The 17,279-nt window shown below is 35.1% G+C and overlaps 1 protein-coding gene across 5 annotated transcripts in view; it reads right to left on the bottom strand.

Annotated features, from left to right (window-relative positions):
- The window catches only part of CDH12 (cadherin 12), a 1,124,818-nt gene that overhangs the window by 225,965 nt on the left and 881,574 nt on the right, over positions 1–17,279 (bottom strand). For all 5 annotated transcript variants that reach the window (XM_074386961.1, XM_074386957.1, XM_074386965.1 and 2 more), the window contains one exon: positions 14,148–14,442. In XM_074386961.1, the coding sequence (XP_074243062.1) occupies positions 14,148–14,442 (295 nt within the window). The remainder of the gene's footprint in view (positions 1–14,147; positions 14,443–17,279) is intronic.

Genomic DNA, 17,279 nt, shown 5'->3' with positions numbered 1-17,279 from the left:
TAATCCCAGCTACTCAGGAGGCTGAGGCAGGAGAATTGCCTGAGCCCAGGAGGCGGAGGTTGCGGTGAGCCGAGATCGCGCCATTGCACTCCAGCCTGGGTAACAAGAGCGAAACTCCGTCCCAAAAAAAAAAAAAAAAAAAAAAAAAAAAAAAAAAAAAAAGAAAAGGGGGAAACGAACACAGAAATGCCACCAGGAAGCACAACATGTCAGCCTGAAGAAAGCCATCTAAAAGCCAAGGAGAGATGTCTAGAATAGACTCTTCTTCCCAGCCTTCAAAAGGAAATCAGTATCTTGACTTCAGACTCCTAGCCTTAGGACTTGAGATAATACATTTTTGTAGCTTGAGTTTATGGTATTTACGGTACTTTGTTACATAACCCTAGGGAACTAATAGAAATCTTTAATCCATTTGTATGTAATCAGTGATATGAGTGTTGTTAAATCCACCATGTTACTATTTGCCTGCTATTTGCTTATTTGGGTGTTGTTTTCTCCCCTTGGTTGTTGACGTTTCTTTATTCACTGTTTCAGTGTTGCCTTGCTTAGAGTAAATGGATATTTTTCAATATTTCATTTTAATTATGCTATTGGCTTTATATCCTTCATACATGTGTCCTTGTCTGTTTAATGTTCTCAGATATCTGCACTAAAATTTTTCATCAAAATTTGAAAACACTGGCAATTATTTTTTCAAATATATTTTTCTTTCCAATTTTCTGACTCATCCTTCCGTGACTTCATTTGTGCATAGGTTTGATGGTTTGATATCCCGTGTCATGCAATCTCTCATTTCAATCATTTTCCTCTTTTAGTTGGGATTAGATAAATTCAAAAATTGTTTCCCATGTTATTTGTCTGTTTTTCAGATAGCTGCAATTTGAGAGTATACCCTGCCAGTGACTCTTACATCGTGTATTTTGTACTTGCTACTTCAAAAATGTTCAATATTCAAAATTCCCTTTGTTGTTCTATCATTATGACAATATTTTCATAGTCTTAGAAGATATTCATAAGGTATCTGTTGATTTCAATGCCTGAGTCATTATGATGTCTGTTTGTACTGACTGCTTTTTCCCCGTGATTATTGATCAAATTTTCCTGATTCTTTTCATAACTTGTATTTTTAACTAATACACTGTAGAAAATCTAGATGTTGTCTTCTTGTAAAGGGCCCTACGATAGTCCATTGAAAGCTGTTAAGTGGCTTATAGGTCTTTTGATCTGCCATGCCTGGTTTCATTATTTGTTAAGGAAAGTTTTTTTTTATGTTTGTCCTTACGCATGGGAGATAGTCTTTACTGAAGAAGATAGTCCTGTTCTTACTGCCTGGAATAGTCCATGGAATATCTATACTGTGGCTGGTCAATAACATCAGCATCTTGTCCTGTCACTACTGACATGCCCGTGGTATCCGCTTTCAGCGGGTCTTTCAGATGTTATCCCTGCTCATATGCAGAGCAGCTTTTGGTGAAATTGGTGACAAATGCTTATTCTGGCTTCTGTAGGCCTTCCCAGTGCCTCTTTTTCTTTCCCTATACAAATTCCAGCCACTTCAGCAGCTCTCAAATTCCAGCCACTTAAGCAACTTTAAGCTATTTACCAAGATAGCTAGCTAGCTAGTTAGATGATAGATAGATAGATAGATAGATAGATAGATAGATAGATAGATGATAGATAGATAGATTGAGAGAGAGATGTAGAGCTATAGATGATATATAGATTTAATTTTAATTTTTAGCTTCAGGAGGTATATGTGCAGGTTTGTTACAAGGTTATATTGCTTGCTGTTGCTGTTTGGGCTTCTACTGATCCTGTCACGCAGACAGTGAACTGAATACCCAAAAGGAAGTTCCCCGGCTCTTGTCCCTCTACCCCTATCTCTTTTTGTAACCTAATTAAACTAAGAGCTTCTGCACAGTAAAAGAAACTATCAACAAATACACAGAAAACCTACACAATGAGAACTTTACGCTTTAATCTCTTCCTCCGAACTCATTATTCTTGGAGTCTGCCTCCTCGTTTAATGGGAGGAACAGTGCTCCTCATCATGTAGTCTGGTTAAATGTGATGCTTATCTCCCGGCTTTTCTCTTCTCTTTGGTATGAAAAACTTGTTCTTCTCATTTTATGCATAAAACCTGTTTCCTCATCTACGCTGCCCAGTCTTAACATTGTTTATCGTGACAATGCAAGTCCACTACCAATAATTCTATCATGGCCAAAAACCAAAATGCCTCTGATATGACTTATGTCCTTCAGAAATTAATTGCTTACTCTTTAGTCTATTGGTAGAATTCTTCTCAATTTTCCATGGTTATTTTAAAAAGCACTATATTCTACCAATGGCAATTTTGAATAAGGAAGAAATAAATGTGTGTATTTGGTCCATCTTTGTGAATTCTAACTGTAACTCATTACTTTTCATCTCCACTAGACATATTATCATACAGTAATTTCTTGTTTGTACATATAATCTCCCTCTCCTGTTTTCCTAGTTCCTATTCAAATAATTTGGATATTGGTATTTCATAAAACAATATGAATTCTTGCAAAGAGATGTTTCTAGCAATGCCCTTCTTAGGTGACTTATTAAGAAAAAGTATAGGAACAAGAATGAGGAGAAGAAAAGCAATTGAAGATATCCACTTCAACTCTAATTCCCCACAGAAGAGAAATGGTTAGCACTTATTTAAACCCTGCTAGAGTTTAGTTTTGCTGTTGTGGTTTTTCCAATAATAATCTCTTTCAATTATTATAACAGCAATTTTACTGAAATATAGTACTTAACGGCTAAGTTTTAGACAAGGAAGCACTGTCTCAAACACTTCCCCATCCTTCCCCAAAGTTTGAATCGAAATCTTTTGTACTCCAGGGCTTATTTTGTTTTTTTCCTACAGCATTCTGCCTTTCTAGAATTAGTTTCAGGAGAAACAAATACATGAACCCACAAAATAATCTTTGGAAGTCTTTCTTTTCCTGCTATTTACCAAATTATAATCTTCTTATTGTGGCAAAGTAACTACTTTACTCTAAAAAGTTTCCCATTAAGCTGAGCCTGTTTTTGTTATTTTAGAGATTAACATATGTAGACAGTGTTCTTTTTAACAGGGTATGGGGATCAGTTGTGGTTCAAGTAATATATAAACCAGACATATTTTTAAAAATACATTATATTTATGCGTTATATTTAAGCAACAATTTGTAAAAAGCTGAAACTTATTAGAAAGTGAATTCTTCATAATCATGATTGTATTTCTAATGTTTGGAATTATTTGTTAGCTTAGGTATATACTAGATTATTTTTCACCATTTGTAAAATGCTGAAACTTATTAGAAAGTGAATTCTTCATAATCATGATTGTATTTCTAACGTTTAGGATTATTTGTTAGCTTAGGTATATACTAGATTATTTTTCTAAACACTGGGAATAAGAAATACATGTAGTAAAATTTAGATGAGCTGGTAAACTTCTAAAATACACATTCTGACTAATAGGCAGTGTTACGAACAATAAATAAAATATATTTTGGGTTAAATTCTAAGTAAATATATTTGTCAATAGAAATATGAACATATTTATATAAGTAAATTGCTTCTAATTCTGCTCTTTAGCTAAATAAGCACTTAATGTTAGTAAGAAAAAGGATTATTTCATGAGGATAACAAATTCTTTGAGAAATAGTAAATATATTTTTTAAGAGGTTGGGGAAAATGGAAGTTTATATTTTAATCTTATAGCAAAGTTTCTGCTAAGTTTTTGTGATGCCAGTGTTTTCAGTATGAATCACTTCACTGTCAGACAAAATATACACTATTGATGAAACAGAGGCAAAAAGAGAAGAAAAAAAGGTATATTAAAAGAAAGACCCTTGGTTATTCAGGCTGCTACCAATTGCTTTCTTGTTTCAGTTGAATTTTGAAGTAGCTAATCATATTTTGGCATTTTCTTGCCATCAAAGCATTTCATGAAATTATCCCATTACAATGTTTTTCTCAGAGGCAAAATTAACATGGTTGACAGTTTAATTGACATATTTCTTTTTCTTTGAGTGCCTTTGCCAATTAAACAAATTGTAACATATTTTGATGTTCATTTTGTTAATTATTTGTAAAACTGTAGAGTCTGATTTTTTATTTTCAGTTGTAAGTTTCTTTGCTGGAAATGAAAATAGTGCCAACCTTCATGTCTTCACTCTAATTTTACTTTATGTAGAAATTTTCTTTAATAGTTATTTGGTAATAATTATTAATACTGGTGAGTTTTAAAAATTTTGCTTTCAGCATTTTTCCATTTGCTTTTCAACATACTTTTATCTGAATGAGGAACCAACTATGAATCCCAAGAAAGAAGATGAAAAAGGAATATTTTTACCCAAATGTAGTTGTTCTTTCAACATTTTTAGTTTTAGTTTTAATTGAAAATGTAAAGTTATTCAATTGTGTGAAGAATACATTTTGCCAAGAAATTTCTAAAAATTAACAAAAGAAAAAAAATCTTTGCTATGAATCTGTAACACTGAAAGATTGTGTTTAAGTGATTTTAATAAAACCAAACCAACACTTTCAGCAGGAACTAAATGGCATATCTGACTTTGTGCTGAAACATATTTATTAGTGTGGCACTTACTTCTCCCATTTTACTTTGGGTCTTGCCACTTTCTTTCTTGTTATTTTTTTATGTTTTTTTTTTTTTTTTTCTTTTTCTTTTGGAAGAGGTAATTTTTAGGAAGATAAAAACACTTTTTCCTCATAAGTGGATTTAAAATGTTGGTCTTACATTAATCTGCTCTCTCATACTCAATCCACTACATAATGGGTCAACATACTTTTCTGTGAAGGACCAGATAGTAAATATTTCAGTCTTTGCAGTCCATATGGTCTTTGTTGTCAGCTCTGCCATTGTGGTGTGAAAGCAGCCATAGACAACACAGAATAAGTGTAACTGTTCCAATAAAAACAGATGTTCTGTTCAATTTAGCTCACAGAGCTTAGCGTGCTGCCCCTGCAGGAGATCTTGGAGTAAAAGCTTCCTGAAAGGAGGAATTCTTGTCTTTTTTGCTCATATTCTAGCTCTAGTACCTAAAACAGTGCCTGTCACATAGGTATTGATGAATATTTGAATCTGATGAACATACACCTAAAATAAAATATTTGGCAAGATACAGTACTACATAATTTGGAAAACACTTGGCTCCCGTAGAAATCAAAGACTTACTGAGTAATTTATTTAATTATTTGGCCTGATGATGAATTACTGTGCCTGGGATGGTGGAGCTAATTTATTTTTCAACTCACTCAGGGGACACACTTGATTTTCACTGTGAATTTGGTTAAAGTGAAAAGATTTTCTGGCGTTAAGTCCTGGATAGACGTTTTTGTAGCATGCTCTTCACTCTTGTTGAATTGCATGCAGTTGTCACACTAGATGATTTCCAGACAGAGGTTCCAAGCCGTTCATCATGTTTGGGTTAAAGACCCCATTAACATACTAGTCCTGTATTTGAGTCTGTTCCCTCCATGGAATATTTTCACCTGGTTCCATGCGTGTAATTCATCAGTGTCTGGTTGCTTCCAATTAGTTTTGTTAATGCTGATGTTAGTGCATGTCCATCTTTATACCTCAACACATTACACAATAAAAAACAAAAATTATCTTGGAAGACATAGTTGACATCTATGTGAAATATTCAGTACCAGCAATTGAACTTCAGCAAGCTCCTGTGGCCAGGAGGGTTTTACAGAGGGGCAACTGCCCTCCCATGATCACTTATCATAAAGCAAGAGACAATTGGACCAATGTAGCCTCTTGCCTGCTTTTGTGTACAAAACATAAATAGAATAGAGCAAATAAGGAAAAATAGTCCCGCAGCTGGAAGGCAACTTTAAAGAAAAATGATGTTCATAGCTATCTTGCCAGTAGCTGGCAAAGCAGTTTTTATAAAACATATTTAATGTTTACAATCACTTGGAGGCTGGGGAAGGAGTAATACTTTGAAAATATGTTTAATGTTTTGAACCACTCCGTGGCTGAGAAGCAACTCCTGCTAAAATATATTTAATGCTTACAGTCATTTGGTGGTTTCGAAAAAAAGAACTTCTTGTTAATTTTTAACATTTATTGCTGATCAGTGGCTGCTAAAGTAACTATCAATACAGTGTGGTTTATGTTTAGGGACACGTTGTGCTGCTGCTAAAACAATTCATACTCTTCTCTCAAAGCCGCACAAAAAGTGTCAATAGCATTACCTTTGCAATTGCACCGCTAATAAAAACATAGGAATCAAACAGATGAATCAAATGCTCCCTGCACATACAGCCATAACATTCTATGGCCCTGAGAATGGTTCTGCCATGCTGCGTGCTGTGGACACTTCATGGCTGGCACAGGAGAGATCACAAGGCCTTGCTCAATTTCATCAAATGTGTTGAAGCGACTCAGCAGATTGTAAAGCACAAGTGGAAGCTGATAATTGCTGTTTCTTACAAATCAACAGCTTGTCTCCCCACGTCAAGGTAAACGCGTCCTCTATGCCAAAGAAAATGTAAATTGGGATAGAAGGACATTATGTTTTTAAATCAACTTGGTTCAATTTGGAGAAAGGGCAATGGTAAATATTGAGTTCATGTGTCAGATGGAGAGAACACTTGAGAAAAGAGAAGACAATAAACTGGAACCTTTACTATTGAGACCTTCTCTGGCTGGTTTTCTGAGAATGATCGTCAAACTCTTATGAGGACCTTTTCCAGTTTTTTTGACTGTAATTCCCCAGGGATTGTGGCACATGGTAAACACATTTTCTCCTTGCTATTTGCAATAACCCTGCTCATAAACTATCATTATTATTCACTTGCTTGCAAGTAATGAAATCAGTGTAAAACGAGGAGAAATAACCCACATAACTATGTACAACTAGGAAATAAGAGTTGGATCTGAACAAAAGGATATGAACCCTACAAGTTCGACACCCAAGTATTACTGCAAGTACAAACTGTATTTCATGAAAAAAAAAAAAAAGAATAACTCAAAAGTTAGAATGAAGAGACTAGATGTCATATCTGAGAGGCATGAATAATTATACACAGGCATTAAATATAATCAAATGAATTGCAACATTTACTACCAGGATTTTAAAATGTGGGGGACCAATAATTCCTTTATTCTGTGCATTCATTTTCCTCTTTTTTTTTTTTTTAAACAGGAATGTCTAGAGACATTTATTTTATGCCTGTTTCACCATTGTATTTTTGATGAATGTATAGTAAATAACTGGCCTATTTAATATCACAAATCTGGATTAAGAGAATGTGGTACATATACGCCATGAAATACTATGCTGCCACAGAAAAGAAATGAGATCATGTCCTTTGCAGGAACATGGATGAAGCTGGAAGCCATTATCCTCAGCAAACTAACACAGGATCCTCAGCAAACTAATACATTATCCTCAGCAAACTAACACAGGATCCTCAGCAAACTAATACATTATCCTCAGCAAACTAACACAGGATCCTTAGCAAACTAACACAGTTTGGATTCCCAGAAAACCAAACACCACATGTTGCCACTTATAAGTGGGAGCTAAATAATGAGAACACAAGGACACAGGGTGGGGAATGATAAACACTGGAGCCTGATGGTGGTATGTATGGTGGAGGGATGGAGAGCATTAGGAAAAATAGCTAATGCATGCTGGGCTCAATACCTAGGTGATGGTTTGTTAGGTGCAGCAAATCACCATGGCATATGTTTATCAGTGTAACAAACATGTACATCCTGCACAAGTACTCCAGAACTATAGAGGGCTGAAAATGTTAGGGTCTTCAGATGGGGATGAGAATATATTGCTTGAGAGAGCAACATGAATCATTGAGAGCCAGAGTATAGACAGTGGGAGGTAGACTATAGGAATGCCCTCAGTGATGCCAGTGACTTGCAGAATATGGCAGAAGTGACGCGGCGTCACTTTCAAGACTAAGTTATGAATAGACTGCAGCTTCAATCAGAGGGTTTTCTCTATGTCTAGCTCTCTTTGGGATATCTTACTCTGGGGAAAGCCAGCTGCCACACTGTGATTTAGGCCTGTGAAATCCACGTAGCAAAGAGCTGAAGCTTACAAATAATCACACATGGAAGATTTCTACCACCCCCTGACTAAGTCTTTAGATCAGTCCACAATCCCAGCCAACAAGGTAGCTACAATCTCTTGAGAAGCCTTGAGACAGAGGTACTGAATAGAGTCATTCCTGTGAGAAAGTAAGTATCTGCTGTTTTACACTGCTAAGGTTTTGGTTGATGTATTATGCCATAATAGATAAGTTATACACAACCTTTATCAAATAATAAAAATAACCATCATCAGGAATGAGAGAAATTAAAAACCATGGCTCAACCAATAGAACACAATGAGGAGAGTACAGAATTGCTTCTGGGATAGTTCTGACAAAGATGTATATCCTTCATTCATCCATGAGGAAAAAATTGCACATTCTCAAGATGGGAGGGCCATTCTGAAAAATAACTGTGCAGAAATCTTCAAAACTGTTAGAGTTGGCCAGGCGCAATGGTTCACGCCTGTAATCCCAGCACTTTGAAAGCCTGAGGTGGGTGGATCATGAGGTCAGGAGTTTGAGACCAGCCTGGCCAACATAGTGAAATCCCTGTTTCTACTAAAAATACAAAAATTAGGCAGTCATGGTGGCGCATGCCTGTAATCCCAGCTACTCATGTGGCTGAGGCAGGAGAATCCTTTGAACTCGGAGGCAGAGGTTGCACTGAGCCAAGATCATGCCACTGCACTCCACCATGGGCGACAGAACAAGATTTCACCTCAAAAAAATAAAAAAAATATATATTTTCTTCGGTAGCCAAGAAAATATAGAAAACTGTTTCAGATTGGAGGAAACTAAACAAATCTAAAATGTTGATACAATGTTTGATTTTGAACTTGAACTTTTTGTTATAAAAGACACTATTGAGACAAGTGATAAAGTTAGAATAGGGCAGAAGGAGTCTATTATAATAATACATGAATGTTAATTTCCTGATTTCAGACATTTTATTTTAATTACATAAGAAGAATGTCTTCATGTGCAGAAAATAAATAGTCAACATTCTGTCTTCAAGCTTCTGAAAAAAACTCTGCTTTTAGGGCACAGTTAGAAGCTGATGATAGTTCACCTGTTCCTCTGATATACTAATTGAGCTGCTTTCTGTTACCATAGCTGGCTCACAGGATAAGATAATATATCTACTTCATTATTTCTTGATTTGTCGCTCTATGGCATTTTTGTGAAAATAAGAAAGTGTGGAGACATATATGTTTCTAAATTATCATAGTTCATTAATGTAAAACACACACATAGTCTTCACTTTTCCTTCTCGGATCATTTAAATATTGCCATGTAGAAAGTAGTCTCTGGTTAGCTGGGTGCAGTGGCTCATGCTGGTAAAATCCCAGAACTTTGGGAGGCCAAGGTGGGCGAATCACCTGGGGTCAGAAGTTTGAGACCAGCCTGGCCAATGTGGCGAAACCCCGTCTTTACTAAAAATATGAAAATTATCCAAGCCCGGTAGCACACACCTGTGATCCCAGTTACTTGAGAGACTGAGGCAAGAGAATCACTGAACCTGGGAGGTAAGGTTGCAGTGAGCTGAGGTTGCACCACTGCACTCCAGTCTGGGCGCCAGAGCGAGACTCCGGAAAAAAAAAAAAAAAAAAAGGTCGGGGTGAGTGGAATAGTCTCTGATTACATAATCTCTCAAAAATTCTACCAAAAATTTCATCTTAGCATTTCTCCCCAAACTTCATGTAAAATAAAATAGAGTGCAGGGAAAATAAGAAAAGCAAGGGAGTACCTGCTCATTATTTTTATTTAAGCTAGTGGCCTCCTTTATTTTAGGTGTATCTTGTTTTATTTAAAGTTCAACTAAACTTTCTTTTTAAGATATTGAATAAAAGATGCCTACCTTTCAGATTTTGTTTAAGCAGGCACCCCCCTTTTCAAATAATATAATATAAACGTTCCAAACTCTTAACCCGATCATGTGAAATTGAAAGCCAAGTTTAACTTTCCCAGAGATGTTTTAGCAGCCATGAGACCTAAACAAAATGGCATAATTGATTATGTTTAATTTGGTTCTAAAGCGCCTAAAAGTCATTCTTACTTTCTTATCCATAGGGGTTATTAAGATTTCACATTAAAAAAAAAAATCAACAGTAAATAATACTGCATGTGGTTATTAAAAATTAAAAATGCAAATCTTATTTAGATCATGTGGCACCTGACTATTGATTACAAAATGGTAAGACTTACTACATAAATCATGAGTCACTATTGACATCTACTATATCATATCATAGTTTGGGCATCTAATTATGAATAGTCAAATCAGCTGCCTCAAGTTGGCATAGCTCAAGCAGAGAAAGATAATACAAGTTGAGTATGGATTTAGCACTCGAAACCTGTCAGCACTCTAGGAAAAGTAACTTAAAACTGCACACCCCACTTATGCATAATCAACAGATATTAAATAACGTACATTCCCGTAATTTACTGTTGCTCTAGTGATCTCAAAAAATTAAGTCCACATTCATAAAGTTCAAATTTGTCTCCAAGGAGGAGCTTTGAGTTTAGGAATATCTGGATCATAAAGTAATTTCCTTAGGTCAGAGTAAAAACTCTTTATCTCGAAATATTACTTCCCTGGAATATTAGATGTATCAGAAGTCAGTAACAGAGTGACCTTTCTCTTAAACAATTCATAGATCCACTGGAATTTTATTCAACTTTAGGAAATTGAATATATTCTATAGTGCTGTACGTCTTAAATATTGATCCTCCTCTGAGATCTTGACCCTCCCTACCCACCACTGTTCTCTCTTTATACATTATGTTCTTTGTAATGTTCTCTTTACACAAGTGAAAATTAGTAACATTAGTAAATTTTCATTGCATGTTTATTTGTTCATATTTCTGGATATAGAATCCATTACTGTTAAACTTCATCTCCATGTTCCAATATTTTTTCATGTTATGTTTTATGTTACAAAATAAGTTATTTCACTATATGTATTTTTTAATTGGTTAAATCTTCTCTTTTGTTGAAAATGAAACACTAGTATTCTCAATTCTTGGGACAGAAAAGTTATTTCATAGGGAATACCTCAAACACTGATATCTACAACAGACAGTGAGATTTGTCAAAACAATAGGTATACTGTAAATATACCAAAGTTCCATCTGGTCCTGATTAAAAATTATTTTAGTATTCTCAGCAAAGTAATACAGAGGCAGAATTGCCTAGATTATATGAGAGGAAAAAATAGAGAAAAACATCATCTTTTCTTAGATTATTACAGCAGTGAACTATTTTCATCTGGTAGAAAGGGTGTACTTGAAAATGGACTTCAAGTACTCTGGGAACATACACGCAAGTTCTAGATGCATAGTAGGCTGGAGGTTAGAAATTTCAAGGCAGAAACAGCAGATACCACAACTGTCATTGGGTGTCCTGGTTTTTTGGTTTTATGTGTATACGTGAGATTATGGGGAAAAGCAAAATAATGCATAGAGATTTAATTTTTAGCATTTAATTCATAACTAGTGTTTACACTTCTTTGTACTTATGTGGAAAATACATACTATGTAAATTTAGTATAAAAACACCTGGACCAACTCATACCATGTGGTAAAATTTCATATTCAAAAGAAATATCCTTCTGCTATTAATCAAACACCACATGTTCTCACTCATAGGCGGCTGTTGAACAATGAGAACACGTGGACAGAGGGAGGGGAGCATCACACACTGGGGTCTGTAGGGGGGAAATAGGGGAGGGACAGCAGGGGGTAGGGAGTTGGGGAGAGATAGCACGGGGAGAAATGCCAGATATAAGTGAAGGGGAGGAAGGCAGCAAATCATGCTGCCATGTGTGTACCTATGCAACAATCTTGCATGTTATTCACATGTACTCCCAAACCTAAAATGCAATTAAAAAAGTTTTTTTAAAGGAGCCAGAAGGGTGGCTCATGCCTGTGATCCCAGTGCTCTGGGAAGCGAAAGTGGAAGAATCATTTGAGGCTGAAACTCTTTGAGAACAGCCTGGCAACACAGCTGGATCCCCACTCAACAAAAAGTTAACAACAACAACAACAAAAATTAGCCAGGCAGTGGGTGGCACACGGCTGGCTATTAAGGAGGCTGAAGTTGGGGGGATCTCGGCCCAGGAATTTAAGGCTTCAGTGAGCTAAGACTGGGCCATTGCTCTGCAGCTAGGGCAAAAGACCAAGATCCAGTCTCTAAATAAAGAAAGAAAAATAAAAGAAAGTGGTACATTGAAAATCCATTTAAGTCTTTACTAGAGTTGTCTTGAAGGCCCAATGGGAAATTTCATTAAGGGCACAAGACCAAACACTTTAAGAACCTATTCTTTCAAAGATGTTTCCAATATCTTATGACAGCACAGTAAGTTATATCCCATTGCAACTGCAAAAGCTGAAACTACTCTGCGTTCTCACTTACCTACACTTTTGACTCTCTAAATATATTTCTCTCTTTGGATATAAGCTGCAAACTCCTTATAAGAGGGCTTCAGTTCTGCAGCCCTAGTTATTTTAGTTGGCAAAACAAAATCCTAATTGTTTTATCTAATAAGATGGAATTTTCCAATATTGTAGAGGCATGGTGTGTGTTTGCTTTAAGGAAGCTGTTTTGGTAATACAAAGTCACAGAGGGTCATACATTCCAGTTAACACATCCAGCGTACATAAAGTAACTACTGAGTTAAACAATTTGTCTACTAGATAGCATGTCATCTTAAAAGCCTTTTTCCCCCCTCAAAATATTAACTTTATTTTTCCTTCTGTAAAATCAAGATACAGTTAAAATACAGTCTCCCTGTTTCCTGGGACTGCTTTCTAACAAGATACACATCTTTCTAACTGGACTTCTAAATTTCTAGCAATCATAACAGTGTATAAAAGAGGCACCCCAAAAGTGTAGCAGGTACTGAATGACAGATTTGCAGGCATGGGTATGCACATTAAAATTTGAAATCTAAGTGAATTACTTCAAGCTGATTTCTCAGGTCAAGGAGAGATGATAAGGTCACACACACAATTTCACGTGCATTTATAGTAAATCCATGTGACAGCTCCTACAGCTACCAACCTACTCTGCCCTTGGGGTGGCGTGCACAATCTTCATCGCATGTCCTGGGTGGTTGTAGGAGCATCAGAACCCCCCTGAGGCACGTCAGATTTAGAAAATACTAGCAATGGCTCACACATGAGTTGTAAGTTGTAACCTACATGTGATAAGTTGCTTTATCTTCCAAATGTAATAAAAACCAGCAGTTACTTTGAAATAAATTGAAGGATTAGCAGCGGTGACTGAGGAATAAAAGTTATAATTTAAAATAATCTTTAAAGCTGGAATTTTTAACTTATTGACTTTATACCCTACTTTGTAAATTTAGGCTGATACGGAAATGTATATTTATGTCAAATTTAAATTTTTAGAATGATGGTGCTACTATATTCTACTTGTTATTCTAATAATGATTTTGTGACATTATTCATTTGCTACTTGGCTTGATGGCATAACAAGTTTGGGTTATTTACCCTGAAAAGGAAACAATATGACCCTTCCAGAATCTCTATCAATCCCAGAAAAAGAGTTCCATACATGATGGCTGTTGCTACGAAGGATGCAACACATCTGTTTCTGGACCACTTCTGATCAGATGTGATGCATGCTTTAGGTAATTTGCTCTGAGCTAAGAATTACTATCTGGTATTTCACGGTGTAGGGCAGGTATCTCCAGCACTATATAGGTGTCTGAAATTACGATGACAATCAATTTCAATAATAAAAAAAAAATCTATTACTTCAAGCACACAAGGATTCTATGAGTTCAGGTAAATTAACAGTTTGGAAAACAGTAAAGCATGTTATATATTCTAGTAGCTGTCTTCATAATGAAGAAGAAAGAAAAAGTTACGAAAATAAATGAAAAAAATGTATTTTCTATAATTGAAAAATAATCTTTTCTCTGACAAATAAAATGTTTATATCAACCTGCACAAAGTAAATGTTGAAGAGGTTTTGTAGCATCTCACAGAACTTTGATTTGCCTACTCACCTACAGGAGACATTTCTGGAACAGTAGCAACATAAGGTCCATCCAGGAACTTTGGCTCATTATCATTAATATCCTGCACTTTGATGATGAATTCTGATTCAGGCTCTAGGGGCTTTCTGGTTTCTATATCCACAGCCTGAGCACGAAGAGTGTAGAAAGGTTTTTCTTCTCTATCTAGGCTCCTTATGGCATGTATGTCCCCTGTGGTTTCATCAATGGTAAAAACGGTGCCAGCGCCATCTCCTGAGAGGGTGTATTTAACAGTACCCTCTCCCTTGTCTAAGTCGGAATGGAGCTTTAGGGAAGAGAGGGAGAGAAAGAGAAGGAGAAAGAAAGAACACCATTAAAGGGATGTTGTCATATTAAAAAGTCATAATTTGCAACACAGTTTCTTTAATTGAAAATGTTAAACCAACATCTTACGGTTCTGTTTCTTGTTTTTCACCTCTCCAACTTCTTATTATAAAAATTGGAACACAAAGAGTTGAAAACACTGCAATAAACACAGATATCCTTATATATTCAAGACATTCTCTATTCATCTTTTAATCTTCTTGCCTTATCAAATAGACTTCATATCCATTCTCCTGTTCATCCTTCCCTTAATCCATCTTTCTTTTTTTTGAGGGGGTGGGGGGTATTTTGGAGATCAGAACAAAAGTACAACCTCAAATATGTCAGCAGGCAAAAAAATCAATAACAAATTTTGAGAATCTGTTTTGAGTTTTTTTTTGTATCCCTTTGGCATAACATTTTCAATAAAATGCACAAATCTTCAGTGTACTTATTGTTTCATTTTAAATAATCATTTCAATAAAAGTAAATTAGCCTGTAAACATTCACAAAATAAACTTTCCAAATGTTCTAAAGATGAAATCAATGACCTGAAGCCAGTGGGAGATAATGCAAAGGAACTCAGAAAACACTAAGCATTTTCATTCCTAAAGAAAGGAGAATCTGGCACACCAAGAGGTTTCAGTCATATATAGCAGAGCATATCTCATTTTTAACAGGCTGAGTTTAAATGAGTTTACCACTCTTAACCAGATGTTTGGCAGAATCACTGATTATTCTTTCACATTCACAAATAGCTTGTTCTAATTCATTCTATCTATAGAATATTTATATAGAGTAATGTAGAAAAACATTGAAATTCTGTTAATTTCTTTTAAAATTCAACACATGTGTAGTACACTACATTATAGAATGGAATAAAATACACATGAATAGCAATAGTGAAGAGAACTAAAGAGTAGAGAAAACTGTCAGTGTGATGCCATAAGTCGGTGTTATTCAAACTGGAGACCAAGAATAAATGAAAAGTGTACATAGTCTTAAAGGTCTATAAGTAACCTATAAAGAAATAAATATGTACATAAAAATATTACATAAAATGAAATATTGCATCATATACAATTTTCTAGTAATATATGTTTTTATAAAAATATTCTTATATATAATATAAATATATACATATATACATAATATATTCTTATAAATAATGTGTACATTAATTTTTATGCAGATGCTGATGTAAATGTTTTAAACTATTCTTGCTCATTTGGGTACAGCCATTTGATTTCAGCATACAAATTGTTATGTGTAAAAGCTCTTTGCAATCAACAGATCATCCAAAAGAAAAATGTTAAACGTTTGCAGCATCTCTATTTGGGCTATGTCTTAAAATCTGCATATGAGCACTGCTCTTTTGCAAAGGTTTGGTTAAAAATGAGTTCTGTTGGCTGGGCGAGGTGGCCCACGCCTCTAATATCAGCACTTTAGGAGGCCAAGGTGGGAGGATCATGAGGTCAGGAGTTTGAGACCAGGCTGGTCAACATAGTGAAACCCCTATCTCTACTAAAAATACAAAAAATTAGCTGGGCATGGTGGCAGACATCTGTAATTCCAGCTACTCAGAAGGCTGAGGCAGGAGAAATGCTTGAACCTGGGAGGCAGAGGTTGCAGTGAGCCGAGATCAAGCCATTGAACACCAGCTGGGGTGACAGTGTGAGACTCCGTCTCAAAAAAGAAAAAAGAATGAATTATGTTATCTTAACATTTCAACACACACACAAAAAAAAACTGAAAATGTTTTAAGTTATATAAATATCCTGTTGCAAATAAGCTTCCTGTGGGTTAGCATGAGTAATTAACAGCACAAATATAGACTGAATAAATGTAAGTTCAACTGTGGTAATATCTGTGCTCCTAAACTCAAGAGTCTGGTTTAAGTTCAATAAAATAATATCATTCTTTGTATTAATGTTACCAATGCAAACTTATTCATTTTGTGAACTTGTATTTCCTTCAAAATTTGTTCTAAAAGTATATTTGTGAAAGAATATAAGCATAGCATAAAAACTTGATTGGGTAATATATTAAAAATAATATGACAACAATAAGAGGGAACAAGATTTTGATGTTCCTTTAAAAATTTCTGCATATTTTACTTAAACATAAAGAAAATCGCTATGAATGATAGGAGGCAGTTTTTTTTTGGTCCAATTTTTTTTTTTTTTTCAAACTGCTGTGAAGCTTAGGAAGTTTCAAGCGTAAAATCAAGCAGTAGATAAATGTTCTTTGAACTTATGAATTTAAAATTATAAATTTCAACCATGCTATTAAAGATATTCAACACAGTGGGTATTGCTTTTGCTTTCAAATTTATCTAAATATATGAGACAGGCGAAGCTCAATGCAAAAGGAACGATTTTATAAAATGGATCCATTTTGCCAACAGCTCAAAGAATCTGTGGTAATATTGTGGGAACTGAGTGAAAATTCAAAGTAGCTTTTGAAATGTGATATAAGTAGAATTATAAAAAGAAAAAGAAAACAAAAATTTCTTCATTTAGCTAAAGTCAGAACTGTTTTCTTTGCAAACTGACATAAAAATAAAGAAGCAAAATGTGTTTTTAGTTATATCCAAGGTCCAAATTATAGTTAATTGCTGCTCCCCCTCACTGTCTATCTTTTCCTTCTAATTTAGAGATGGGCTTTGCAGAGATTAAAGCTTCAGAAGAAAATATGGGAAAATATGTTAAAATGTTGAACTAAAAATGAAGTTGATGACTATAAAACTCTGGAGATAATTAGATTTTTTAGAGCAGTTTATCACATGATAATATTTTC

Source organism: Saimiri boliviensis, chromosome 1 (assembly GCF_048565385.1).
Source record: "Saimiri boliviensis isolate mSaiBol1 chromosome 1, mSaiBol1.pri, whole genome shotgun sequence".
NCBI classification, from domain to species: Eukaryota; Metazoa; Chordata; class Mammalia; order Primates; family Cebidae; genus Saimiri; species Saimiri boliviensis.
The sequence above is the reverse complement of the archived record's forward strand: the minus strand, read 5'-3'. Positions and strand labels throughout refer to the sequence as shown.